This window comes from Vicugna pacos, chromosome 33 (genome assembly GCF_048564905.1).
Source record: "Vicugna pacos chromosome 33, VicPac4, whole genome shotgun sequence".
Lineage (NCBI taxonomy): Eukaryota > Metazoa > Chordata > Mammalia > Artiodactyla > Camelidae > Vicugna > Vicugna pacos.
Window position 1 is genome coordinate 19,360,083 of NC_133019.1, and position 26,377 is coordinate 19,386,459.

Consider the following 26,377-nt stretch of genomic DNA (forward strand, 5'->3'; position numbering starts at 1 on the left):
CAAGGGCAGGCGTCAGATATTTTTGTCTCTAATATTTCCCACTTCCATGTTGAATCTTGGGGCCACATAGTTTAAAAAAAAAAAAGAACAAAAAAACCTTGAGTCTATTATCTGTCTAGAAAGATGAGGGGGAAATGGTAAAAAAAAAAAAAAAGGAATGTTCTAAAAGTAGAAAAAGGAAACCTAGACTTAGGCGTTCTTTACTCTCAGACTTTATTCTTATGCCTTAGTCTAGGTCTGCTTTACTTCTTACACTGGGAAACGTGAAAACACGATGTTAATAATACAAATTATTTTCTCAGTGTATATTCCCTAATTGTCCTGTGTGGGACATTAAAAAGTTATAATTTTTCATTGACATGATTTGACCCTTGAAAAACATTTTTAGTATTTTTTGTGTGATAAGAAATTTTAAAATATTTAATACAGCCATCAGGGAAATGCAAATCAAAACCACAATAAGATCCTAGTTCATACCCACGAAGATAGCTATAATTAAAAAGACAGACAGATACAATAACGAATGTAAGTATTGCATGGATGAAGTGGCAGAAAAAATAATGTTTTACTTTTAGTCTTTATTTTCGATCCTTGTTAAGATGGCATAAATAAAGAAACACAAGAAAAAGGAAGGAATTCGGAACAGGAAGGTTAGAAATGTGAAACAGGGAAAATTAGGTTGACTGTGACTGAACAATAGACCAGGAAAAAGAGATCAGAGAAAGCAGAGAAGAGGACAGTAAGAAAAGCAGAGAGAAAAGAAGAAAAAGGGAAAGAATGACTAAGAAAACAGGAAAAAGAGAATAGAAAAAAGAAGATGATGGGAAGGATGTATTAGAAAATTAAAAGGGAAAGATAAGAAAGGATAAAGAACTAATTATCCATCTTAGATGCTCTAAAATATTTTGTAATAAATAAATAGTAAAGAGATTGTATGATTCAATCACCCCACTATCTTGTCCAGTCCACAGTAGTGGGATTCCTCAGAGACAGCACGTTTGTGGTGTCTAGGGCACTGAATAAGTAAGATGGTCACAGTGATGCAGGAAATGACATCCAAGGACAGGAGCTGTCATGCTGTACTTCCTCCTTTCCTAAGAAGATTCCTAGAGAAAGGAGAGAGAGGCAGGGGCTGTCCATTCTGAATGAACAGGATAGAGAGTTCTCTCAGGTGAGGCTCTGAAATCCTGTTCTGCCTTTCCCTTCTGTGCTTGGATAATTCAAGCAAAGGGCCAGCAAGCTGCAGGGAAAGATTACAAATTAATCCACACCCAGATTCTATATTCTATCACGAGTGGAATACGGAAGAGTGAAACAGTTGCGCTCAAAGGGAGGACATAAATAGGCTTCTCGGTCTACAAACGACTTTCCCCACCATCATCCCCTAAAACCTGTCTCCGCTAGGTGACAGCGACTTCTAATGGCTTCCCTTTGTGGAAAAAAGGGATAAAAACAGAATAAACCAGCAAGACGTGAAGTGGTTTTTGGTATCTCACATCCTGTATGGAGTGGGATAAATACATCTAGCTTTGATACGGTGAGACTAATTCAAAATCTCCCTTTTTGAAAACGTAGACACCTCACGTTTCCAAATTACGTACAACCTCTGTCAGTTCATAGTCTGACTTGGGCAAGATCACAGTTTGGCACCGACCTGGGATTCTTAGCGAGTTTTTCTGTTGAGCCCTGGACAACAAAAATTTCAAATGGAATCCAGCATGATTATTTGGGGATATTGCAGTAGTGTTACTGACCACAAGATAACTGATGATCTCAGGCAAAACCAACATTTGCAGGGACCTTCCCCTAGCTGAGAGTAGACATTAGGTATAAGCACCTTCTTCCCAGTGAATTTATGGTCTCCCCAGTCTCCTTTCCTCTTAGATCTTGGCAGTCGTCTAGGTATTTATAACTGGCTTGATGATACCTTATTTGATGAGAATTTCGAAGTCCGACTTCTTTTCCTTCAGAAGAATTGGTAGCCACTAATTCCTTGAAGTATCCTTCAAAATCTATAGATGGTTTTTGACAGACCATTAGAATGACATAAGTGTGCTGAACACTGATACTGGGTGATACCAACCAGATTCTTCCCAAAGGCTTTGGTGCTAACCCCTTGTTATGACAGACGGACGCTCTCCTGGGAAGAAGCCGGGTGAATCTTCAGATCAACATCATCAACTGAATACAACATTATTATAATTTTAAAGAGTGGATAGTGTCAACTTCACTCTTGGACTCAAGGACCCGATGGGTATTGTGGCAAATTCTGTGGTGTGCAGAGATGCGTTGCTGCCGGTGCGTAGGATGGAAAGCAATGTCTGCATTACTGCTAGAGTCACCCGCACAGTGCCACGTAGTGGCTCCTCTGCCTGCCGCCGGCATTCTTCCTGCTGGATTTTCAGGGGCGTGTTCTCTTATCAAGATGGGTGTTCCTCTTCCAGGATCGTCATATTTTTCAAATTGCTAGTTAATTTTGACATACCCTATTAAATGGTCCACAGCTGGGATATCTTACATAATTTTCTATTAACCCTGTTGGTTGGTGAGAGTGCTCAGTGGGCAGTATCAGTATCTGAAGCTGCTCTTTGATGTCTAAGACAGGGAATTGTGCGGCCTCTGTGGCTCAGGACTCTTCCTGGGCTTTTAAAATGTTACATTTGTATTCCTGAGAGATTCATGGTAGATTTCACATGCACTTTGCTATTATCTGAGAAAATTCCAAAAATTTGTTAGAAAGACAGATCTATGATACAAACAACATGGTAATGCTGTAATCCGATTGTCGCTTCTATTTGTAAAGCTTAGATTTCTCATTGGTTACTGCTGGCATGTTCCTTATGAAAAGTTCTTTTTAAGCAATCGAGTAAATTCATACCTTGACCTCAGGTAAAGCCGAGTCAGTGATCAGTCTTAAATATTGCATGTGTTTGTGCCCTAGACTGTCAGGGCTTAGCGCACACTTGATCAAAGTCCTTTATCTTGGTTCCTTGAAAGTGGAATGAAAACCTTTCAGTACGTAAATCCAAGGAAGCAGGGCGATTCTCTTCATAGTGTTCCTGAACAACCACTGAAAGCACAGAGTCCGCCTAAATTTAAGGTCAAGCCAGACTGAACTGTCAGCTAAGAGACCCTGGAAGGGGTTTACGCCGCTTGCTGTGCTCCTGCATCTCGCCATCAGCAGCGCCCCAGCAGCATCCCTCTTAAGGCCACAGAATAAAGCTCTCGGGGCAACCGAAGGTAGCAGTGTAAGCAGCAGCCGACTTCAGACGCAGTACTTTATGACAATTAACTACTGTTGCATAATACATACCTTCCTATACCAGAAACGTTCACGAACAACACCAAGTTAACAAAAGTAAAGAATAATTCAAGTGAAAATCACAGCGTTTCCCAAAGCACATGACAGTTCTAATCCTCTTCCTGCTTTCTCGGCCAGGTTCCTTTTAGCACCTGCTGTGATCAATTCCTTACCTGATTTCTTGGGTGCAGCTGGAAGAAAGGAGGCTTGCAAAAGGGGGATACAGAGTGTAAAATCAGCTGAATAAGCCACAGGAAACCTGCCCCTTGGAGCTCTCCCTCATCTTTGTAGCTCATCATACTTGCCCTTCCCTGTCTACCTTTTCTCAGGATACACTTGTCTCCCTGTTTCAGTCTGTTTAGGGAACCGAGGTGGCAGCTGCGTGTACCCGGCTTGAACGTGATCTCTTATGTTTACTGGACACAGCAAAGACAGCGCCGTTGCTCTAATAAGATCATAAACTATTTAAATTTCCACTGACAAATAAATTAATTGATTAAATAAATTTCCACTGATATGTCAGAGACAGTAGGTCTGGCAATCCAGAACCAAGAAGAAAGTTATGTTGTAGTTTCGCCAACTTTTTCCTTCTCAGATTTTTCCAATCATAGTTTAATTTAGTGTATTTGTGGGACAGGGCGAGCTGTGAGTCTCTCTACTCTGCCATGTTGGCACCTCCCCTCTGTATGTTTAATTTAGAAGTTGACTAACTTCTTAGTTGTCACTTAGTTGAGGACGTGGTCCTGCAGGAGTAGAACAGAATAAAATGAGGAGAGGTGGGCTGGAGGGAGGCCAAAAGGCACCAGTACGGTAGATGGTGGGCGCCATTTTTATAGCTCCTCCAACTCCTTGTGCTGGGGGTCGCCTGAGGTGCATGACAGCAACTTGGAGGTGGGAAAGTCAAGAAATTAAACATTTGGACTAGTGAATTTGTCACCATTAATCTAAGATTTCATAGAGAAAGTGGAATTTTAGAAGTAGTCTAAGTATGTACTAATGAATCAATTTATCACTTACTAATAAATCAATTTAATGAATGCTTATATAATGTGCTTAGGTACATTGCCAACTGGAAGGAAATTGCTACAAGCAACTCTTCAGCTAACTTCAAAAGTAGGTGACTTTTAGCAATAATGGGAAATTCTTATAAAGAAAAACAATACATCGCACACATGCACACATCTCTAAGCACCTAACAAGCACTTCACTTCTCACAGTACACAGACATAAATAAATTTACGTATAAAACTGTAATCTGGGGATAAAAGGAAATGTTCTATTTTATTTAGAGTTGGCTAAAATGATGTTTTAAAAAAATGAATCCTCTTTTTAAGTTGCATATCTCATGGTTTTGGTAATAATTTTAATGAGCAGACTTCACTTGGCAAAATAAATGTTTCAGAACGTTGGAGATATTTTGTAGGTTCTGTGCCACTGCGGTCCCCCAGGCGCTCACACTACCAAGAAGCTGAAAGTGACAGCATAGTGCGCAGCCAAAGCCTAGTTACGGTTTCGTATACTCTGAGTCCATGATGTCCCACTGTCATCTGTCACTAGCTGAGAGAGAGAGGTGACCGCTGCAGAGTGCTGATTCAGACTGCCTGATTTTGACCTTTTGGCTCTTCTGTTAACTAACTGTATGATCTTGCGCAAGCTTCGGGCTCAGTCTCCTCACCTGCAAAGTGAGAATGACAATCGTATGTGGCTCCTAGACGGCTGTGAGGTAGTAAGAGACAACTGCAGGTGAAGAGCTCAGAGTAGTGCCCGGCGCATGGTATGTGCTCTGGAAACGTTCGCTGTCATTAGCTTTACCCGTCCACTTATTTCCAGCTCGATGCCACCACCACAGTCCAGGTTGCCACCCTCCCTCTGCAGGCTTCTGGGACAGCCTCCAAACCTGTACAACAGATAGTGATTGAAGCAAAACACTTTTAACAAACTCTTCTTTGGCAATCACTTACGTGGAAGTGCTGTCTTTAAAGTACTTTCATAAAATTGACTCATTCGATCTTCAGAACAAGCCAACGAGACAGGTTCTATTAACTGTATTTTACAGACACGCAAACAGTCGCCAAGTTTCTTGCTCAAGGTCACAGTCAGTTCCCGGGAGGGCCGGGATTTGAACTGAGACTGGACGGCTCGAAAGCCCATGCTCTCACTGATGACGACCTCTGCTGCCCCTCACAGTTCTCCGCTGCACTTAGAATAAAATCCTGAGTTTATCATGGCGCTCTGGCTCTGGTCTAGCTTTCCACCCTTATCGTGTCCCACTCTCCCCCTCACTCACAGCCACCCAGCATCACCGGCCTCTTGCCTGGTCCTCAGACACATGCTGTGGTTTCCAAGTCGGGAGTTTAATGGAGTTGATGGCCTTCTGGAGAACAGGTTTAGGCAACTGTCTTCATTTGAGGGTAGGAAGTTGTCTGTTTTGTTTGCTATGGAATCCCCAATGGGTAGCACATAGTAGGGTCTCAACGACAGATGGAAGAATATAAAGGAATGACAAGTACAAAAATGGAAGCAGAGCATATAAATGACTGAGCTAAAAGATTATTGTGAAGAGAAGGAGATAGCGTGGTAATTGGAAGGAACGTGAGAACAAGTGAAAATTATTTTAAGTAGTGGCGATCTGCATCATAACTGAAGGCAGCGGGAGGTGACACACTGAAGATGCTGGCATTGGAAGGAGGAGAGGCTGTGTGCACACCTTCAAAGAAGCACGAGGAAATCAAATCCAGAATTTGGAAACTAGCTCTAGGGTCAGAAAAGGCTTCTCTTCATTTGTGAACACAGACTATTCGCTGGTAGTTAATTGTGGAGTGCTAACCAGATGCCAGAGTAAATGCTAAGCTCTTCACATGCACCATCACACTTAGTGCTCACAAAATATGCGGAGGATGTGCTATTACTATCCTTATTTTATGGATGAGGACACTGAGACAGAGGCCAAGGAGCTTGCCTCAAATTACAGAGCTACGGGTAGTAGATTAAACCTCAAGCCCAGATCCTACAGAGCCTTCTGCAAAGATGGACAATGACATACGGTAGTGAAGAGTAGGGTGATCTCAGAAATTTGGGACATTTATGGCTTCTGTTCAATGGGATATAAAAGATAAGCCCTAAGAGTGGTGAAAGGAACGTGGGACAGACTAGCTGGCACGCAGGGCCGTGTAGATTAAGGCTATTATCACATCCGCCGTCTTGCTAAATCTTTGTCATTCCTCTCTAGGTTTCAGGTTTAAGGAAGCAAAAGGGAAAATATATGACTATGAAGATAAATTGGAAGAGGAAATGGGAGCTTCAGAAGATACTTCATTTGAAAATATTTACGAAGGACCGGGTTTTACTAGACTAACGCCTGATTCCACTTATGGAATATAATTATAAAGCACTTTCTCTTCTCTGCTGAGCTATAACCCTTCAAGGCCCCATTCCATCAGTTACTGTCAAGAATCGTCTATTCTGACTGGAACGATTGTGTATTCTCGGCATAGAATCTAGCCCAACTAAGTGTGGAGGATTAAACAGAAGAAGAACATCGGGATGAATGCAGGAGTCATGGAAAATTCAGAGATTACTCCTGGTATTTTGAAAACCTGTAGCATTCTCACAATCATACTGAAATAAAGATATTATACTTAGGTGCAAAAAAAAAAAACCCTCAGTCGGATTGTTTTCCTTCTTTATTTGAAGCATTCTTTATTTATGCATTTCTGTCAGGCAGAGCTCTTTTTTAATTAAAAAAGGGGAAAAGGCAGGGTAGCAAGTTCTTTTTATTAGAAAGTAAAGCCTTACTAGAAGGCCCAGTGCCAGTCAGCTTGAACATCCTTGAACAAAACCGGGTCACGGAGCACCCTTTGCCAAAGAAGCTAGAAAAGCAAAAATCTGTCTCAGCTTCCACGGTGGGAAGAACAGAAAACCGGAGATGATTGTTGGGTCAAGGAACAGAGTCCGCCACACCCTCCAAGTCTGAATTACTGTGCATCCCCACAAGTACCTCCTGCTGCTAACCATCGTCACACTTATCACACTGCACCTTTTAAAATCCACTACAATCAGAGGCTTATGCCTCCCAGCATGAAAAACATCAGTCAGAAGATCTAACGTGTATTTAAGAAAAAAAATCAGATTTATTCATATAATTTACATGCACATTCACCCATTGTGAGTATTCAGTTGAGTCTGGACAAGTATATAGTTATGTGATTTTCACCACAATTGAGGTACCGTGCATCTACACCACCCCCCAAATTGTACATCTTTGCAGTCAGTCCACCCACCCCACCCCGTGCCCCTGGAAAGGATGGATCTTTCAATCACTACACTTCTGCCTTTTCTAGAATGGCACATAAATGGAATGGTATACGGTCTTTTCCGGTCCTGCTTGTTTAACATAATGCTCCTGAAATTCATCCCTGTTGTGTATTTCAGCAGTTCATCCCTGTTTTAACGACTAGTGTCCATCACACGGCAATATCACCATTCCTTTATCCTTCGCCAGACGGATAGGCATTTGGCTGTTTCCCGTTTGGGGTCATTATGAATAAAGCTGCTATGAACAGTTATATATAAGTTTTTATGGGGATATGCATTTTCATTTGGGAAATACCTGGGAGTGAAACTGCTGGGGTGAACAGTAACTATACGTTTAACTATTTTAATTTTTATTTTTTCAACTGAAGTATAGTTAATGTACAACGTTTCAGGTATACTGCAAAGTGATTCAGTTATACTCTTTTTATATTATATATTGTATAACACATATCTTTTATATATATTCTTCTTCAGATTCTTTTCCATTATAGGTTATTACAAGCTACTGAATATAGTTCCCTGTGCCAAACAGTAGGTCCTTATTGTTTATTTTACATAGAGTAGTGTGGATCTGTTAATCCCAAATTCCTAATTTATCCCTTTTCCTCCTTTCCCCTTTGGTAACTGAAAGTTTGTGTCTGTTTCTGTTTTGTAAGTATGTTCACATGGATCATTTTTTTTTAGATTCCACATATAAGTGATATCATATGAAATTTGTCTTTGTCTGTCTGACTTATCTCACTTAGTATGATAATCTCTAGGTCCATCCTTGTGCTGCAAATGGCACTATTTCATTTTTATGGCTGAGTAGTATTCCATTGTAGGTAGGTAGATAGATAGATATAGATATAGATATAGATATAGATACAGATATATAGATATATATGTATCACATCTTCTTTATCCATTTATCTGTCAAGGAGCATTTAGGTTGCCTTCATGTCTTGGCTATTATAACTAGTGCTGCTAAGAACATTGGGGTGCACGTACCTTTTCGAATTAGTTTTTGTCATTTTTTTGGATATATGCCCGGGAGTGGGATTGCTGGATCACATGGTAACTTTATTTTCAGTCGTTTAGGGAACTTCCATACTGTTCTCCATAGTGGCCACAACAATTTCCATTCCCGCCAACAAGTGTAGGAAGGTTCCCTTTTCTTTACATTCTCTCCAGCATTTATTATTTGTAGACGTTTTGATGACGGCCATTCTGACTGGTGTGAGGTGATACCTCATTGTAGTTTTGATTCGCATTTCTCTAATAATTAATGATGTTCAGCATCTTCCCATGTGTCTATTGGCCATCTGTATGTCTTCTTTGGAGAGATGTCTATTTAGGTGTTCTGCCCATTTTTTAAATTGGATTGTTTGGGTTTTTTTTTTTTTATATTGAGCAGTATAAGCTGTTTATATAATTTGGAAGTTAATTCCTTGTTGGTCGCATCATTTGCAAATATTTTCTCCCATTCCGTAGGTTGTCTTTTCATTTTCATTATGGTTTCTTTTGCTGCGCAAAAGCTTTTAAATTTAATTAAGTCTCACTTGTTTATTTTTGCTTTTCTTTCCATTACTCTAGGAGACTAATCCAAAAGAATATTGCTGTGATTTATGTCAAGGAATGTTCAGCTTATGTTTTTTTCCTCTAGGAGTTTTAAAGTATCTGGTCTTACATTTAGGTCTTTAATCCATTTGAGTTTATTTTTTTACATATTGTTAGAGAATGTTCTAATTTCAGTCTTTTACACATAGTTGTCCACTTTTCCCAGCACCACTTATTGAAAAGATTGTCTTTTCTCCATTGTATACCCTTGCCTCCACTGTCATAGATTAAGTGACCATAAGTGCATGGGTTTATTTCTGGGCTCTCTATTCTGTTCCATTGATCTATGTGTCTGTTTTTTGTGCTGGTACTGTACTGTTTTGATTACTGTAGCTTTGCAGTACAGTCTGAAGTCAGGGAGCATGATACCTCCAGCTCTGTTCTTCTTTTTCAAGACTGTGTTGGCTACTCGAGGTCTTTTGTGTTTCCATACAAATTTAAAAAATTTTTGTTCCAGTTCTGTGAAAAATGCCATTGGTGATTTCATAGGGGTTACACTGATTTATAGATTGCTTTGGGTAGTACGATCATTTTAACAAATGTTTAACTGTTTTATAAGAATCTGTTTTTCTAAGTGGCTGGGCCATTTGCATTTCCGCCAGCAGTGCATTTTAGCAGTTGCACTTGGTTTTTGTCACTTGCTGTTGTCAAATGTTTTAATTTTAGCTATTCAAGGGGATGTATAGTGAATAGCATTTCACTGTGATTTTAGTTTGCATTTTCTAAGTGACTTATGATATTTAAGATCTTTAATATGCTTATCTGCCATTTCAGTATCTTCTTTGGTGGAGTGTCTATTCAAATCTTTTGCCAATTCTAAATTGTTTATTTCATTATTGTGTTAAAAGATGTTTTTAATATGTTCAAAGAAACCCCTTTATCAGGATTTCTACTGATGAAGGGATTTTTACTGCTTTGCCAATCTGTGGGTGATGTTTTCATTTTCTTTTATGGTGTCTTTTGAGGAGAAGAAATACTTAATTTTAATAGAGTCCAAGCTACCATTTCTTTTCTTTTATGGTTCATGCTTTTAGTGTCTTATCTAGGAAATCTCTACTCAAACCAAGGTCACAAAGGAGCTCTTATTCAAATTTTATAACTTTATCTCTCACGTTTAGGTTTATCATCCATTTCAAGTTAATTACTGTATATAGTGGGAAGGAAGGTTTGAGATGAGTTTTCTTGGATGTGGATATGCACAATTTTGTTTTGAAAGACCATCCTTTCCCTATTAAATTGCCTTTGTTGAAAATCAGTCATACATCAGTCTATTTCTGGGTTCCTCATCCTGCTCCACTGATCTGTGTGTCTTATCCTTATGGTAATGTGCCTTGTGTTTGTTACTGCGGCTTTGGTGTAAGTTGTCCAATCTTGTTTTCCCTTTTCAAATTGTTTTGGCTTATTCTAGTTCCTTTGCATTTCCACATAGATTTTTACAGTCAGATTGTCAAATACTAAAAGGAAAGGAAAAAAAGAAAAAAGAAAAAAGCCGGTTGGGATTTTTATTGGATTGCATCGATTCTATTTAACAATTCTGGGGAGAACTGATTATCTTCATACTGAGTCCCCCAGTCATGAACATGGTACATCTCCGTGTACTTAGGACTCTGGTTTCTCAGTCATGGTTGTAAATTTAAGCTTACAAGTATTTCACATGTTTTATTGGAAGTATATCCAACTATTTCATATTTTCTGATGATATTGCTTCTTAATTTCAATTTCAAACTGTTCATTGCTAGGGATAAAAAACAGGATAAATTCCTGATCTAAGTGGCTTTAGAAATTTCTTTAGAATTTTCCACAGAGATGATCATGTCATCTGCAAATGAAAATAACTACTCCTTTTCAAACGGTATGCCTTTTCTTTCTTTCTCTTTGCCACGTCGCATGGCCAGAAACTCCAGTACAATGTTGAATAGAACTCGGAAGAGTGGCATCCCAGCTTTGTTTCTGATCTTAGTCTTTCGCCATTAAGTATGGTGTGAATAAGTTTTTCACAGACATCCTTTATCAGATTGAGGATGTTCCCTTTATTCTTAGTTTGATAAGTTTTTATCATGAGTGTTGAATTTTCTCACATGCTTTTTCTGCACCCATTGACATGATCATATGGTTTTTCATTGTTAGTTTATGAATACTGATTGATTTTCAAATATTAAGCCAACGTGGGATTCCTGAAATAATGCCATTTGGTCATGACGTATTATCTCCTTTTTATACTGGTGGAATTGATTTGCTAATATTTGTAAGGGCTTTTGCATGTATTCATCAAGGATACTGGTCTTCAGTTTTCTTTTCTTATAATTCTCATATTTCTGGTTTAACGGTAATAGTGGCCTCATAAAATGGGCTCTTTTAATATTAGGAAGAGTTTGTGCAGCAATGGTGTGTCTTACTTAGAAGCAGAAGTATTGCTCCTCTGGATTATTTTCCGTGACTTTTGGCCTTTTTATGCCATGAATATGCTTGAGATGCCAATGACACTCACTTGGCCATGGTGCTTTACACTGCAGTAATTGAACACAACATGAGGGCCAAGGTGGCTGAGTATGAAGACTCTGAACCCACCTCCTCCCATGGAAACACCAAAACTAAAACTACCTACAGAGCAACTATCTATGAGAATGAGCCGAAGACTATCAGAAAAGATTTTCCACTAATGAAGGAGCCACAAGACAGGTAGGAAGGGGGGACACGGTACAGTCAGGAACCACACCCCTGAGTTGGCAACCCATAAGTGGGCAGAGTATCACTATCACTGACGTCCTCCCCAAGAGTGAGGATTCCACGTCCCACATCAGGCACCCCAGCCTGGGAATCCTGCACGGAGAAAACAAGCCCCCAGCGCACTGGCTTGGAAGGCCAGCAGGGCTTACACTGGAGAAGGCCTGAGGGCTACTGGAAACAGGCTCCACTCTCAAAGGGCACATGCAACTTCTCACATGTTCTGAGTCCCAGTGTGGAGCCAGTAGTTTGAAAGGAGCCTGAGTCAGACCTACTTGCTGATCTTGGAGAACCTCCCATAAAGGCAAGAAAAAACTAGGACTCCCCCAGGGGGAATGGAGATACAGGCATCAGCCAGTGGGGGAGCTTATTCAAGCACAGCAACACCAGTGCCATTTTGGAGTCCTCTCTCTAGCCTATTAGTGCTGGGGACCTTGCGCCATCCACCAGAAGGCTGGCACTAGCCTCGAGACCCCAGACGTGCAGACAGCCTTGTGGGGACTTGGCGCCACTCAATGGTGGGCGAGCACCAGCCCCAAATGTCCCTGAGCTACACAGCCAGCCACGTGGGAAGCCTAACCCACTTTCAACACCAAAATCACCACATAAGACACAGCCTTGCGGCCAACTGTGTTGGGACCAGCCACACCGAATGCACCCACGGAAGCCAGCCATGCCACAACAGAGAGGAACAGGCAGCCCACACAGGGGGTGTCCTACAACATATAGGTCTGGTGACCAGAGAGGAGTGTGATGCTGGGCCCCATAGGATATTTCCTAAACAAGGCCACTGTGCCAAGATTGGGAAACATAACCAACCTACCTAGTACAGAGAAATAAATACAGAGAATTGGGCAAAATAATGAGACAGAAATTTATGTTCCAAACAATGGAAAAAGATAAAATATCAGAAAAAGAACTAAACAAAGTAGAGATAAGGAATCTACCAGATAAAGAGTTCAAGGTATAGATCATAAAGGTGCTCACTGAACTCGGGAGAAGAATGGAGAACACTGTGAGAATTTAAACAGAAAATATAAGGCGGAACCAAAAAGAGCTGATGAATACAATAACTGAAATTTTAAAATGTACTAGAAGGAATCAACAGTAGATTACATGATACAGAAAAATGAATAATCAATCTGGAAGACAGGGGAGTGGAAATTCCCAAACTAAAAGAGAAATGGGAAAAGAATTTTAAAAAATGAGGATAGTCTAAAAGATCTCTAAGAGAACACAAAGCATACTAACATTTGTATTACAGCGGTCCTAGAAAGAGAAGATAGAAAGAAAGGGACAGAGAACTCATCTAAGACTAGCTGAAAACTTCCCTAACCAGGGGAAAGAAACAGACATCCAAGTCCAAGAAGCAGAGAGAGTCACAAACAAGATGACCCAAAGAGGTCCGCATGAAGACACATTATAATTAAAATGGCAAAAATGAAAGGTAAAAGAGAATCTTAAAGCAGCCAGGCAAAAACAACATACAAGGGAACCCACATAAGGCTACCAGCTGAATTTTCAACAACTTTGTAGGCCAGAAGGGAGTGTCATGATATATTCAAAGTGATGAAAGGCCAAAACAACCAAGAATACTCTACCTGGCAAGGATATCATTCAGATCTGAAGGAGAGATAAACATTTTACAGAGAAGCAAAAGCTAACATAGTTCAGCACCACTAAACTGGCTTTACAAGAACTGTCATAGGGACTTCTCTAAGCAGAAAAGAAAAGGCCAACTATAAATAGGAAAATTATGAAAGGAAAAAAATCTTACTGATAAAGGCAAACATACAGTAAAGGTAGTAGATCAACCACTCATAAAACTAGTATAAGGGTTAAAAGATAAAAGTAGCAAACAATCTACATCCACAATAAGTAAAGGAATATGCAAAACAAAAAAGATGTAAAATATGTCTAAACCATTAAATGCAGGGATGGGAGAGTAAACATGTAGACAGGCTAGAATGCATTTGAATTTAAAATTATCAACTAAAATAATCATATATCATATACTGTGTTTTATATGAGCTTCACAGTAACTACAAACCAGAAACTAATAATAGACACACACAAAAGACAAAGGAATCCTAGCATAAAACTAAAGATAGCCATCAAATCACAGCAAAAGAGAGCAGAAGAAAACAATTAATAAAATGATAATAAATACATGCCTATCACTAATTACTTTAAATGTAATTGGACAAAACTCTCCATCAGAAGACACAGAGTCGCTGAATGGATACAAAAACAAGACCCAGGTATGTGATGCCCACAAGAGATTCACTTCAGCTCTAAAGACACACACAGACTGAAAGTGAGAGGATGGAAAAAGGTAATCCGGGCAAATGGAAATCAAAAGAAAGCCAATATAGCAAAGAAGATAAAACAATTGCCAAATATACATGCACCCAACACAGGAACACTTAAATACATAAAGCAAATATTAACAGACATAAAGAGAGAAACTGACAGTAAAACAATAATAGGAGGAGACTCTACCACCCCATTTACATCAATGGGTGGATCATCCGACAGAAAATAATAAGGAAAGACTAGCCTTAAATGATACATTAGACCAAATAGACTTAATAGATATATACAGCGCATTCTATCCCAAAGTAGCTGAATACACATTCTTTTCAAGTGCATATGGAGCATTCTCCAGGAAAGATCACACACTAGGCAACAAAACAAGTCTTGGTAAACTTAGAAGATTAAAAGCATATCAAGCATCTTTTCTGACAATATGAAATGACAGTATAAATCAACAAGAAAAGAAAAAACTGGAAAAAACCCACAAACATGGGGGAGCTAAAAAATGCTATTAAACAACCAATAGGTCATTAAATAAATCAAAGAGGAAATTTTAAAACACCTGGAGACAAAAGAAAATGGAAACAAAACGATCCAAAATCTATGGCACACAGCAAAAGCAGACCTAAGAGGGAGTTTACAGCAATACAGTTCTACCTCAGGAAGCAAGAAAAACCTCAAAGAAGCTAAACTTACATCTAAAAGAACTAGAAAAAGAAGAACAAACAAAACCCAAAGTTAGTAGAAGGAAAGAAATCATAGTCAGAGCAGAAATAAATGAAATAGAGACCAAAAAAAGCAAGCAAGCAAGCAAGCAAGCAAGCAAGAAAAAAAGATTGATTAATGAAATTAATGGATGATTCCCTGAAAAGATAAACAAAATTGATGTCTTTAGCCAGACTCATCAAGAAAAAGAAGGCCCCAATATACAAAATCAGAAATGAAAGAGAAATTACAACAGACACCACATAAATACAAGGGATCACAAGAGAGTACTATGAATAATTATACGCCAATAGTATAGACAACCTAGAAGAATAGAAAAATTCCAAGCAACGTACAATCTCCCAAGACTGAATCAGGAAGAAATAGAAAATATAAGCAGACCATACACCAGTAATGAAATTGAATCAATAATTTAAAAAAACCCTCCCAACAACCAAAAGTCCAGGATCAATGGCTTCACAGGTGCGCAGAATTCAACACCTGTTCTTAAACTATTCCAAAAAACTGAAGGGAAAGGAATGCTTCTACACCCATTCTATGAGAAGAGCATCACCCTGATACCAAAACCAAAGACACCACAAAAAAGGAAAATTACAGGCCAGCATCACTGATGAACACAGATGCAAAACCCCTCAACAAAATATTAGCAAACTGAATTCAGCCATACGTTGAACGTATCATGTACTATGATCAAGTGGGATTTACTCAAGGGATGCAAAGTAATGCAAGACCCACAAATCAATCAACAAAATACATAAATAAATAAATAAACCTAATTACCTACCCCTCAAATAAAATTGTTTTAAAAATTAAAAACAAAAACAAAACAAAACAACTAATCACATTTTTCACAGAACCAGAACAAACCATTCTAATAACTGTATGGAAACACAAATGACCAGGAACAGCCAAAGCAATCTTGAGAAAGAAGAACAAAGCTGGGGGTATAGTGCTTGCTGATTTCAAATGATACTACAAAGCTACAGTAATCAAAACAGCATGGCACTGGCATAAAATCAGACATACAGGTCAATGGAACAGAATAGAGAGCACAGAAACATCATGATCAACATCATTGTTCAAACTGTACTCATCCTGAGTGTTAAATAAAGGCAAGTACTTTATTCCCACTAGTTAAGAGAAAGCACTGAGGAAGTACCTTTTTCAATCTGTGACTTGCTTTGGGAGATCTGTCAATACGGTTTATCAAGTCTTTGTCAGGTAAATCCTTCCAAGGCCTAAAAAAATGAGTTTCCAAACGTGAAACAGAGTCACAAAACTTACTGGGGTGATAAAGTTAGTACTGTGAGAAAAAGCCTCCGGCTTATCTACAGAAAACCTTGGGCTTAATACTTACCAAGTGCATGTATGGTCTCCCATCTCCTTAAGTTGTGTCTCTTTTGTTTTTCCTAGAACAGCTTCCAGACACTGCACACTGCAAACACTTCACAACTGTTGCATCAAACTGAAGAGCCTATGCGTCTCTCCCTCTTCAACTACACACAGCTACATCACTACCAATTAAAATGTATTACGTACCTTTGATGTAGATGTTCAAAATCGTGTTAAATAAACAAAGTGTGGCATAGACATAAAATGGAATATTTTTCAGCCCTGAAAAATGAATGAAATTTAGATACATGCCACAACATGAATGAACCCTGGAAACATTATACAAGGTGAAATAAGCTAGACACAAAAGGACAAATGTTGTATGATTCCACTTATATAAGGCACTTAAAATAGGCAAATGCATAGACACACAAAAAATAGAACAGAGGTTTCCAGGGGCTAGAGGGAGGAGGGAATGGGGAGTTACTGTTTGAGACGATGAAAAAGTTCTAGAAATGGATGTGGTGATGGTTAAAGATGATAAATAAAGATGGCTAAAATAGTCAGTTTTGTTATGCATGTTTACCACAATAGAGTATCAATCCTTTACAAAATAAAATAAAAAATAGCCAATCACATATTAATAGTAGACCAACTATGAGCACACACTTACAGCATGGCAAGAGCTACAGGCCAAATCATGACCATTTCTTTCTCTCCTGGTTTGGAAATATGTACTGACCTTGACTTTCAACACTACGTGTCAATGTTTCATGTTCTCATGTCAGTGACAGCAGAAACATCTTGTCTGCAGACATCACCAAATGTCCTCCGTGGGGGAATAGGGAAGCAAAATTACCCTCTGAGAACCACAGCTTTAGAATCATATGCTATACCATCAGCGTAGAAGTAAACATTTTGACACGCTGGTGTACATTTTAAAAATTGTGCACGCTATATTTTATGGACAAAGTTAAGGGATTTTTCAGAGAATAATTTTTATTATGTTAGATTTTCACCTCACTCACCAAATTCTAAACCTAATCTCTGTGAAACTTTGTACAGTACTTACGCAAAATTTACTAGAAACTAGACAAAAGAGCCTGAGACTCTGAAGAAGAATACATTTGTTGACTTAAAAAATGATACATATGTGGAATGCAAACTTCACATTTAGAATGTCAGGGTCTTTGTGTTGGTCATATTCCACTATGTATCTTTTAGACTCTGGAAACATTAACCAGATCACTCTCTAGCCTCCCCAGCCCCCCTAAAAAAGAACAGTCCTTTGTCTTTTTGTCATGAGGTAATTAAGAAAAACGACCAGACCATTTAGAATGCGATGCCGCACACCAGCCTGGTCCTGCACCGTGAGCTGCCCGTGACCCCACGCTGTGAATTCCACAGGGGCGGCCGTGCCTTCCTTGCTCACTGCGGTCTCCCTAGAACCAGCACCTTGCTGGGCACACAGAACACTCAAGTATTTGAATAAAATGAATGAGCCTTAGCATACATTTTCTTCGAGATTTATTTTAAAACAGGTAACAATTTAACAGGATTCTGGCAATAGTGTAATAAAGAAATACATTCAGTAGTACCAAAATAAATCTACATGAAATACATGATTTCATTAAAGTGCAATAAAAATACTTGAAATGGCATGTGTCTCTCTATCTCAAGCCAGTATACAGCTTTCTAGCTATTTAAAGACTAGCCTACTTTATAATCTTTAAGAAGTCCAACGTTTTCCTTTCTGATTTTAGTTGCTTTAGACCATATTTAAGTTTTTAGCATATATTTTAAGGATATACTATAATGACCACAGATTTATTTACCTACTGGTTAGGGAGATACTTTGGGGTGGTATGATCAGCAAAGAGAATAGTGGAGATATAGTATTTCCCTTAATCTGAATGTAACTTCAAACAGTCTATAATTTATTTCCTTTTCTAGTAGCTTCTTTCCTTGGTTTCCACTGAGCTTTATAAGCAACTGACTGGTGAAGGCTAGATTTTTTTCACTTGAAAGATTTTCACATTAGAGATTGTCCATATAAAACCTGTACCTTCAATTTCACACTGAATTTCTGTATTTATTTTACTGAATATAATATATTTACATATTATATTCAGTAAACATATTACTGAATATAATATTTAATTTATAGTCTGGCTTGGACAACTTGCTTTATTTCCCCAAATTTCATTTTCCCCAGCTGTAAACTGGAATAACATCACTAATCTTGCAAAAGATGCTGCATATAATGTATGTCAGGTACTCGGTATATAAGAAATATTCTATGATGAATACTTTAAAAACCTAACCACTCCTCATTTGTTCCCAGTAAATTTCCACCTTATGAATTTCCAGACAGTGTTCCAGTTTGTCATATCTTTAGGATTTTAATTCTAAAGCCGTGAATTAGGTATTTCTCCTAGGAATATCTGAAAATTTGGTAAACTTTTCAAAGCCATTAATAAAAATATTTGAACATGACAGGAGCCCTACAGTGTACCACTTAAGGTTGAAGAGTAGATCAACAGTGTCATTCAAAGCCCTTTGGATACACCAACTAGCAAGAATTAGCCGCAAATTCACTTAACTACACTATCATCTAGCTGGTAATTTCTTATTCTACCCATGAAGATTTCAAGGCTTTCTTATTATATAAAAAGTTTACTACATTCCCTCAATTCACTACGGTCATAAAACTACCAATATATACCAAGTACTCATTTTGGAAGATTAGAAAAATATACACCATGGTAAGTATGTAATTTGAAATGCAAAATAAGAATGTTAAGAACAGTTCTCCAGAAACCAAACCAAAAGATTTATACTACAGAAAGTTCTGGAGATTGCTTTTGGGGGGGAGGGGAAGCTGGGTAGATAAGATATGAGTGAGAACTTGCCATCGGCAACAGAGACAAATACCAACCTATCATTAGAAAAAGCTGTTTACATAATCACTTAAGATACAAATAAGAGGAAAGTTCACCCACACATTTCTTTATCTCTGCAGCTGAGCTGAACATTTTCCGAAAGATGGAGGGAGGATTACGTTCACCAGTAGACAAGCCAATGGTCTTACTTATTTATCTGTTGACAGTACAGGGATAGAAGTTTCTAGCTATATAGCAAACCTGACACCTAAATTCTTCTGCTCCAACGAAACACGAAGAAATGCTAGATAAGATGTAAGAGATTTTCTTTGAAATGCATAGCAGAACTTATAAGAAAGGGGTACTCCTCAGGGGAGGAGGGTGGAGCTCAGTGGTAGAGTGCATGCCTAGCGTGCACGAGGTCCTGGGTTTGATCACAGTAGCTCCATTAAAAATTAAAATATGTAACTAACCCTAATCATCTCTCCTCAACTAAAAAAGAAAGAAAGAGGAAATCCTTATGACCAAAAGTACTCAGTTTCAGCAGGAAACTGAAAACCAGACAGGTGAATGTGTGAGTGGTAGTCCAGCTGTCCTGGAACAACCTGTCCACCTCACTAACCTGTGGGCTCCAGCTGTAACATCGAAAAGACAACTTCCAAGCGGCAGAGTTTACGAATTAAACGCACCCCCCCCTCAGGCCCACCATAAAGGCGGGGCCCGAGGCGGCTCGCACCCTCGGTGAGACATGCCGCACACGAGCACAGGGGGACAACGAGGAAGAGCGTCTGTGTCTTGGCCTGGGTGTCTTCTCTCAGTCATTTACACCGCTCTTCAGGCCAGGAAACACTGAAGCCGGGAAATCAAAAGAGGAATGGCCTTCTGTCAGTGACAGCCGTGGAAATGTGACATAACCAGACACAAAACTTTTCTAGAAGGAATTATTCTTAGCCCAGGTCCTCAAGATTCCCACAGAGAGAGCCCTGCCAAAAATAAGCTCAGCCTCTGAAGATCACAAAATATGTGGACGAACAGCCCACCAAACACAGGAGCCAAGAGAATCCAACAACAGGAGCTGAACTCAGCAGTGCTATTAGAGAGACTACAACACAGGGATGTTTAAGTAGGATGTTTAAAATGATTAGTGACATAAAAGGAGTTGGAAAAAACCCCCCAAAAACCCAACCAGACATCATAAAACAAATAATAGGCAGGTCTGAAGAATGATACATACTGAGAAATGAAAAACTTGTGAAAGGAGAAACCCAATGATTTAAAAGATTACATAGAGACCGGAGATTTCACGAACTAGAAGACAGACAGGAAGGCATCACAAAAGATAAAGTAATGGAAAACACAGAGGGCTTAAAAGACAAAGAGAACACAATGAGAAGGTCCAACATATATTTCTAAAAAACAGTAATACTGTGAGTCTGTGAAATTTGTTCTCTGTATCGTACCAGTTCGTTATTCAGTAAGTGAAACTCCACTAAAAATCTAAGTCTGTTTACGATGGTATGTAGATGGTTACAATTTTAAAGGTCTTTTCTTCCTTTTACATATTTTTATCAAATAATTTGTCACTCACACATAACATCTGGGAAACAAGTTTTAATTAAAAGCTACACCAAAACTAGCAGTGTATTTATTTGTTTTAATTCATCCTAAAGTAAAATTTGCCAGTGTGGCTCCTGTATGCCTGCTGCTTCCATTCTGGCTAAAGCACAAGTCAGTGATTCTACTGAAAATGATACAACCAGGTACTTGATGAGAAAAAAGAAACATTTCGCCCAGAAGGAGAGCATGATGGACGATTCTTTCTAAAGTGTGACAGAAGAACTGTTCCTTCAGACTAGCAAAGCATCTTTAGGTAATTGAGGCAAACACTAAACATTGCTTATAAAAATACAGTAATTCGTTTAAATATTAATACCTATGCAAAGTATGTGGGTGGGTTAAAAATGAAGGTGAAAACAGAATTTCTGAAGGTTGTCTTCAAAGGCATTCTCATGCTGAATATCACACCCAAGCTTTCCATCCTGGGAAAAGCCGGCTGAGATTTTTGGGGTCCATGGCCTGCTGGATGAGCAAATTCACCTGTCCACCCACGCTGAGCACGGTTCCCTCCTCCACTCCTTTCAGTTTCTCTTGCAGTCTCATCAAGACACGTTCAGCTACTTTGTTGAAACTCTGGTCAGTATCACTGATGAGGAAAACCAAAGGTTTTAATGAGGTGGAGCAGTGCAAAGGGCCTTGGGAACAGCAGAAGCTGAACAACGGACAGTAAACAGGTCCTTTCCAAAACACTGCTCACCTGAGGGTTCGTTTGCATTCCTGGTCCTCTGCGTTTAGAGTGGAGTGGAGCTCACTTTCGTCTTCTGGCCTCTGCTGTAAATACAAAGCTTTCAGAGGATTCATGGTCCAGTCAAAGAGAGGATCATACAGGAGGACCTAGGCAGAAAGAACACACGTGTCAGAAGAACAATGCACGCTGTGATGATGTATTTAGAAACAGAAGAACCAGTATTACAGAAGTAACAGGCCAGTCACGTGGCAGATGACTGGGAGGGAGGGCACACTTATCCATGTGCCTCCTGTTTCCTTGTGGAGGAAACGGTACTAGCATGATGCTCTGGGCTGCTTCTCCCGTCTGAACTCCTTCTCCCTCCATGTTGGGGGCTGTGACATCCCTTGACCCATGTTTCCTGACTGGGTGAGACCAACTAAAAGGAGACAAGCACGAGTCACCTTCTTTCCTTCTGCCTCTCCTCTTTTTTTCTTTTTTTAACAGACTTTATTCTCTTTGAGCAGTTTCAGGTTCCCAACAGAATTGAGCAGAAAATACAGAGAGTTCGCACACAGCCCTCCCCACCCACACATTTATACTCCCCTACCCCCAACATCCCTCATCAGTGCGGCATATTTGGTACAATCGATGAACTAACATGGGCACGTTATTATCAACCAAAGTCCACAGTTTACATTAGGGCTCACTCTTGATGCTGTACATTCTATGGGTTTTCACAAATGCATAATGGCATGTAGCCACCACTATAGCATCCTACAGAATAATTTCATTGCCCTTAAAATCCCTTGTGCTCCATCTATTCATTCCTCCCTCCCACCCTCTCCCCCAAAACCCTGGAAACCACGATCTTTTTGTTGTTTCTGCAGCTCTGCCTTTTCCAGAATGTCATTTGGTTGGAATCGTACAGTTTATAGCCTTTTCAGACCGGCTTCTTTCATTTAGTAGTATGTCTTTTAAGTTTCTTCTTATGTCTTCTTATGTCTTTCATGGCTTGATAGAGCTTTTTTTTTTTTTTACTGCATATATATCTTTAAATTTACATATACGTACTGTTCATTGCTTCTAAGAAAGTTTAGAGCTTCAGATTTTTAAACTTACATAGTTACCAAAGGAATAAAGCCAACCACAAAATAAGAATTAACTCAAAAAATACATACACCCTGCCATTGACAGCGACATTATTTATAATTGCCAGCGTATGGAAGCACTAGTCACTTCCTCTCCTGCTGCCTCTCCTCTTGACCAGTATGGTCCAAGGTAAAAACATCTGCTTTGCAGGCTCAAAGTCTCCCTCAGGGGGGCTGTACCCCTGTAGATTAGGTTGTGGGACCTGGGCAGCACTAGCAAGTCTATTGGGACTTTACTTCTATGCCACGTTCTCCAATAATTTTATCAGCAATAAACCCAACATTTTGATCTCTATCTTATTCCTAAGGCTCTTTTTCACTCAAATAGTTCCAAATTTGGGTGGAGAAAAAAAGGGTTTAATTTACTGAAAAATCCTCAAAACCCAAGATTTCACGCTATGGGTGCCACCTTGAAACATATATAGAGAGAGGAGAATCCGAATACCAAAATAACTGGCGTGGCCAGAGCAAGTGGTTCTAGGTCTAAGTTTTATTCGTGAGGTCATGGGGATTTCTGACCTTGGCAATTCAGAAGAGCTAACTGCCCCTGGTATTTATAAGCACAGAATTTTTTAAAAATAGGCCTCAGCAAATGCTTACCATACAGGTCTTAATAATAAGTGAAGACTCAATTCCAGGAATGAGTGACTTTACAGGAGACTCCAGCATTGCAGAGCTGGACCACTTTCTGGCTGCTGCCTTTACTGTGTTTCTTGGCAGGTCTGCAGGTTGGCACTACAGAATGCCCTTAGCATTACACGTTTAATTCCAGGACAAGTACTAGTTCAGCAGCACCCAAATTTGGTCATCTGTTTATTCTGTTCTGAGCATTCTCCAGGGCCATGGAAAAATATGGAGGGACTGACTCTGAATACATGTGGTTTGTCCATTAGTTTAAGGGTTGTTCTGTGACTACAAGTTGGGCACTGACATGGCTTTAGATTTCAGGGATCCTAACCAGTTTCACCCACAAAGGGAGGTGTATTTCATTAGCCAATGAAGAGGAATGGGGGCCTCTATTATAAATAGACTATATGGTCTTCTTGAGTTGAAGCAGAGAAACAACACAACTGAATTACTTCAAACCCAAGGTCTTGTGTTAGCATCTTACCTGAGAATTCTGGAATCAAGGAGGAGCTGGAGTGATTTGAAAAGTATACTTTAGTCTTATTATCAGAAAGGAAGTGACTGAATGAAAACAATAAAGGAATACAGACTGATGAAGTTAGAACAGGGTGTGTCAGTCTCGGCACTACGACATCTGGGGGCTGGACACTTCCTTGCAGTGAGGGCTGTCCTGTGCGTAGGATGTTTATCGGCATCTCTTGCCTCTACCCACTGGATGTCAGCAGTGCCCTCACAGCTCCCCTACCCCCAGTTATGACAATCAAAGGTGTCTCCAGACACTGCCAACTGTCCTCTAGGGAACAAGACTGCCCTTGGCCTAGAACCATTGAGTTAAAGGGAGAGATTTCCTTAGTAGAATGGATAAAATCATGGAGGGTAGGATGGTCTATTATGAAGAAGAAAATGAGACTCTGAAGGCCAGTAGAGACAAGTGTACTGAGAGGGAAGGGAAAGGCACCCAAGGCACAGGGCTCTTAAAGAGGATTAAGAAGCGAGAAGTTTTCATTGATATTAGATCAGAAACAGTGACTGTGGCTCAATGAAACTAACAGAGCGAAAGTGATGCCTACAGGAGAGGAGACTGAGATGACATTCCAGAGGACTGGGGTCCAGCACGCTCCCGAGAAACACTCTGCTAACGCTGAAGACACAAAGCCCACAGTAAGATCAACTGGGAAACTACTCTTGAAGATTGGGACAGCCACAACAAATCATTCAGGAAATTCAGACAGGTTTACAGAGGGAAGATTAGGCAGATCACTGTAAAAGACACAAAGCTTATAAAGCTTGTAGTGACACGGTTATTGTAGACAGAGTTGCAAAGCAGCCCTCTAGCTTGAAACCCTCCAACAGTTTCCATCTTACTCAGTAAAATCTAAAGTCCTCACACTGATGTAGGAACCCATAAATGATCTGCCCACTGTTAGCTCTCTAACTTTATCTCCTACCATTCTTTTAGAGAATGAGCCTCATGAGCAACTTGGCACTCAACTAACAAAACTTCTGAAGCCGTGATGGAACTACCCTCTTCCAGTAAGTGTTAACTCAGGATACAGTTACCAAAGGAACCCCCCAATTTACCCAGGCACAAAAAGTTCTTTTGACTGAGCCTGAGCCTAGTAAAACACTGGGAATACATTAAACTTCTCTGAATCTTAAATTAATTAGGAAGTTTGGACTTCTTTTGTCTTAAATGCAAAAAGGCACGATAACTTGGTCTTAGACCTTGACTCCTCTGTTACTGAGGCAGCTGTGGTAACACTCATTCCTGCTGCAGAACCAATGGCAAGCTGTAATACATGACAACGTGTATGAACACAACATGGGAAAAGGGAAAGTGTCTCCAGTCTTGGGAACATCACACCCCTGGGAATTAATTTTGTCAACATGCTATTGAGACCCATTTTAATTCTCTTTGTAGGAAAAATCCATATTGCTACCAACAGTGTGAAGGAGACCTATGAAGAGGCCTTTGGTTGATAAAGCTAGCAGACACAGGGCCGCCCTAGCAGACGGTTAACTCCACCCTCCTTGGGATACAGTCCTATCCTTGTTGGTCACAGGCTTAATGATTAATGCCACTGAATTAAGACAGCAGCTCTCAACCGTGGCTGCACAGTAGGAGAGCTTTGTAAAACTACAGACGTTCTTGCCTCACCCCCAGAAGTTTTGTTCAAATTTGGTCAACATCAGTATCATTTTAAAAGCAATACAGGTGATAGTAAATTAAGTCTAGGACCACCCACCGAAGAAACAAAAAGCTGAAAGAATGTAAGGGAGGCATGGCTCAACTCTACTTCCAGGCTTCCCTGCGGAGGACACTTCCCCCACCTCTTGCCCCACATGCCCTTTACTAGTACAGCAAATGACTGTCTCGGGTACCCAGCTCTCGCTTGGGTAGAACTAACGTCATAAGCACTGGAAATCTGCTGATTTCCTTCCCTTTCCGCCTTAATCAACAGAGGCAGTGATCCTGATGGAGCGTGTACGCCCTCCAGGCCCAAACCCCACTCGGTGGCATGTCCCCAGCTTAAGACGCAGAGAGGCACTGAGGTGGCACCAGCAGCGAGCCAGTTTGGCCCTCACTCCTCAGACATGTTCCCCCAGTGCTGTCACTTTGGTCTCCATCTGCCTCACTAAATGGTTCTGAACCTGGGCAGGTGAAAAGAAGATACACATACTGATTTCTCTTAAAACTCCAAAGGAAACCATTCTGGAAATAATACCATTCAAGGCAAGATGTCATCGTAGCCTGGGAGTTAATTTTATCAACATGCTATCAACTCCAGGCTAAGATGTCAAAGTGCTGATGCATGTATTAAAGACTGGAGATTACTTACAGTGCTGTAACAGTGCAAGAAATCTGCAAGGCCTGGAGGCATTTCTATGCCACTATTTATGGTGTGCAACCTCCTCTCCCCTGCAACCCAGCATCATCCCACCACCCTAAAACAAAGCACTGACCCTCAAATCAGGACCTTCTTAACAAGATACACACTCTACCAGGCCGAGAAATAAAGATTTCCTTACAATACACCTTACCTCCACAATAGTTAACAGGGTTTCCTGAGAGTTTCTCATAACCTCCATGGTTTTCTCACAGCACCTACAGACAAATTAT

At 39.9% G+C, this 26,377-nt stretch overlaps 2 protein-coding genes and 2 long non-coding RNA genes across 14 annotated transcripts in view; 2 read left to right on the forward strand and 2 right to left on the reverse strand.

Annotated features, from left to right (window-relative positions):
* Nucleotides 1-26,377, forward strand: part of C33H11orf65 (chromosome 33 C11orf65 homolog) — a 258,094-nt gene that overhangs the window by 65,643 nt on the left and 166,074 nt on the right. For 3 of the 11 annotated variants that reach the window (XM_072953896.1, XM_072953894.1, XM_072953897.1), the window contains 2 exons: nucleotides 4,359-4,414; nucleotides 6,531-6,965. The exons of 7 other annotated variants lie outside the window; for them this stretch is intronic. In XM_072953896.1, the coding sequence (XP_072809997.1) occupies nucleotides 4,359-4,414; nucleotides 6,531-6,682 (208 nt within the window). In that variant the 3' untranslated portion in view covers nucleotides 6,683-6,965. Of the gene's footprint in view, nucleotides 1-4,358; nucleotides 4,415-6,530; nucleotides 6,966-26,377 lie in introns of those variants that run through there. One more of the 11 variants, XM_072953899.1, reaches the window with a different exon arrangement.
* LOC140691101 (uncharacterized) lies at nucleotides 645-16,427 on the reverse strand. Its single transcript, XR_012066568.1, has 3 exons — nucleotides 16,140-16,427; nucleotides 4,977-5,198; nucleotides 645-1,106 (listed from the first exon to the last, which is right to left on the reverse strand). It is a non-coding gene; the product is annotated as an uncharacterized lncRNA (long non-coding RNA).
* LOC116277740 (serine-protein kinase ATM-like) overlaps nucleotides 20,791-26,377 on the reverse strand; it is a 99,020-nt gene continuing 93,433 nt past the window's right edge. Inside the window, exons 56-58 of the mRNA XM_072953810.1 lie at nucleotides 26,299-26,362; nucleotides 21,509-21,645; nucleotides 20,791-21,397 (exon numbers count right to left, since the gene is read on the reverse strand). Of these exons, the coding sequence (XP_072809911.1) occupies nucleotides 21,214-21,397; nucleotides 21,509-21,645; nucleotides 26,299-26,362 (385 nt within the window). The 3' untranslated portion in view covers nucleotides 20,791-21,213. The remainder of the gene's footprint in view (nucleotides 21,398-21,508; nucleotides 21,646-26,298; nucleotides 26,363-26,377) is intronic.
* LOC140691058 (uncharacterized) lies at nucleotides 22,574-25,721 on the forward strand. Its single transcript, XR_012066503.1, has 3 exons — nucleotides 22,574-22,759; nucleotides 24,716-24,789; nucleotides 25,178-25,721. It is a non-coding gene; the product is annotated as an uncharacterized lncRNA (long non-coding RNA).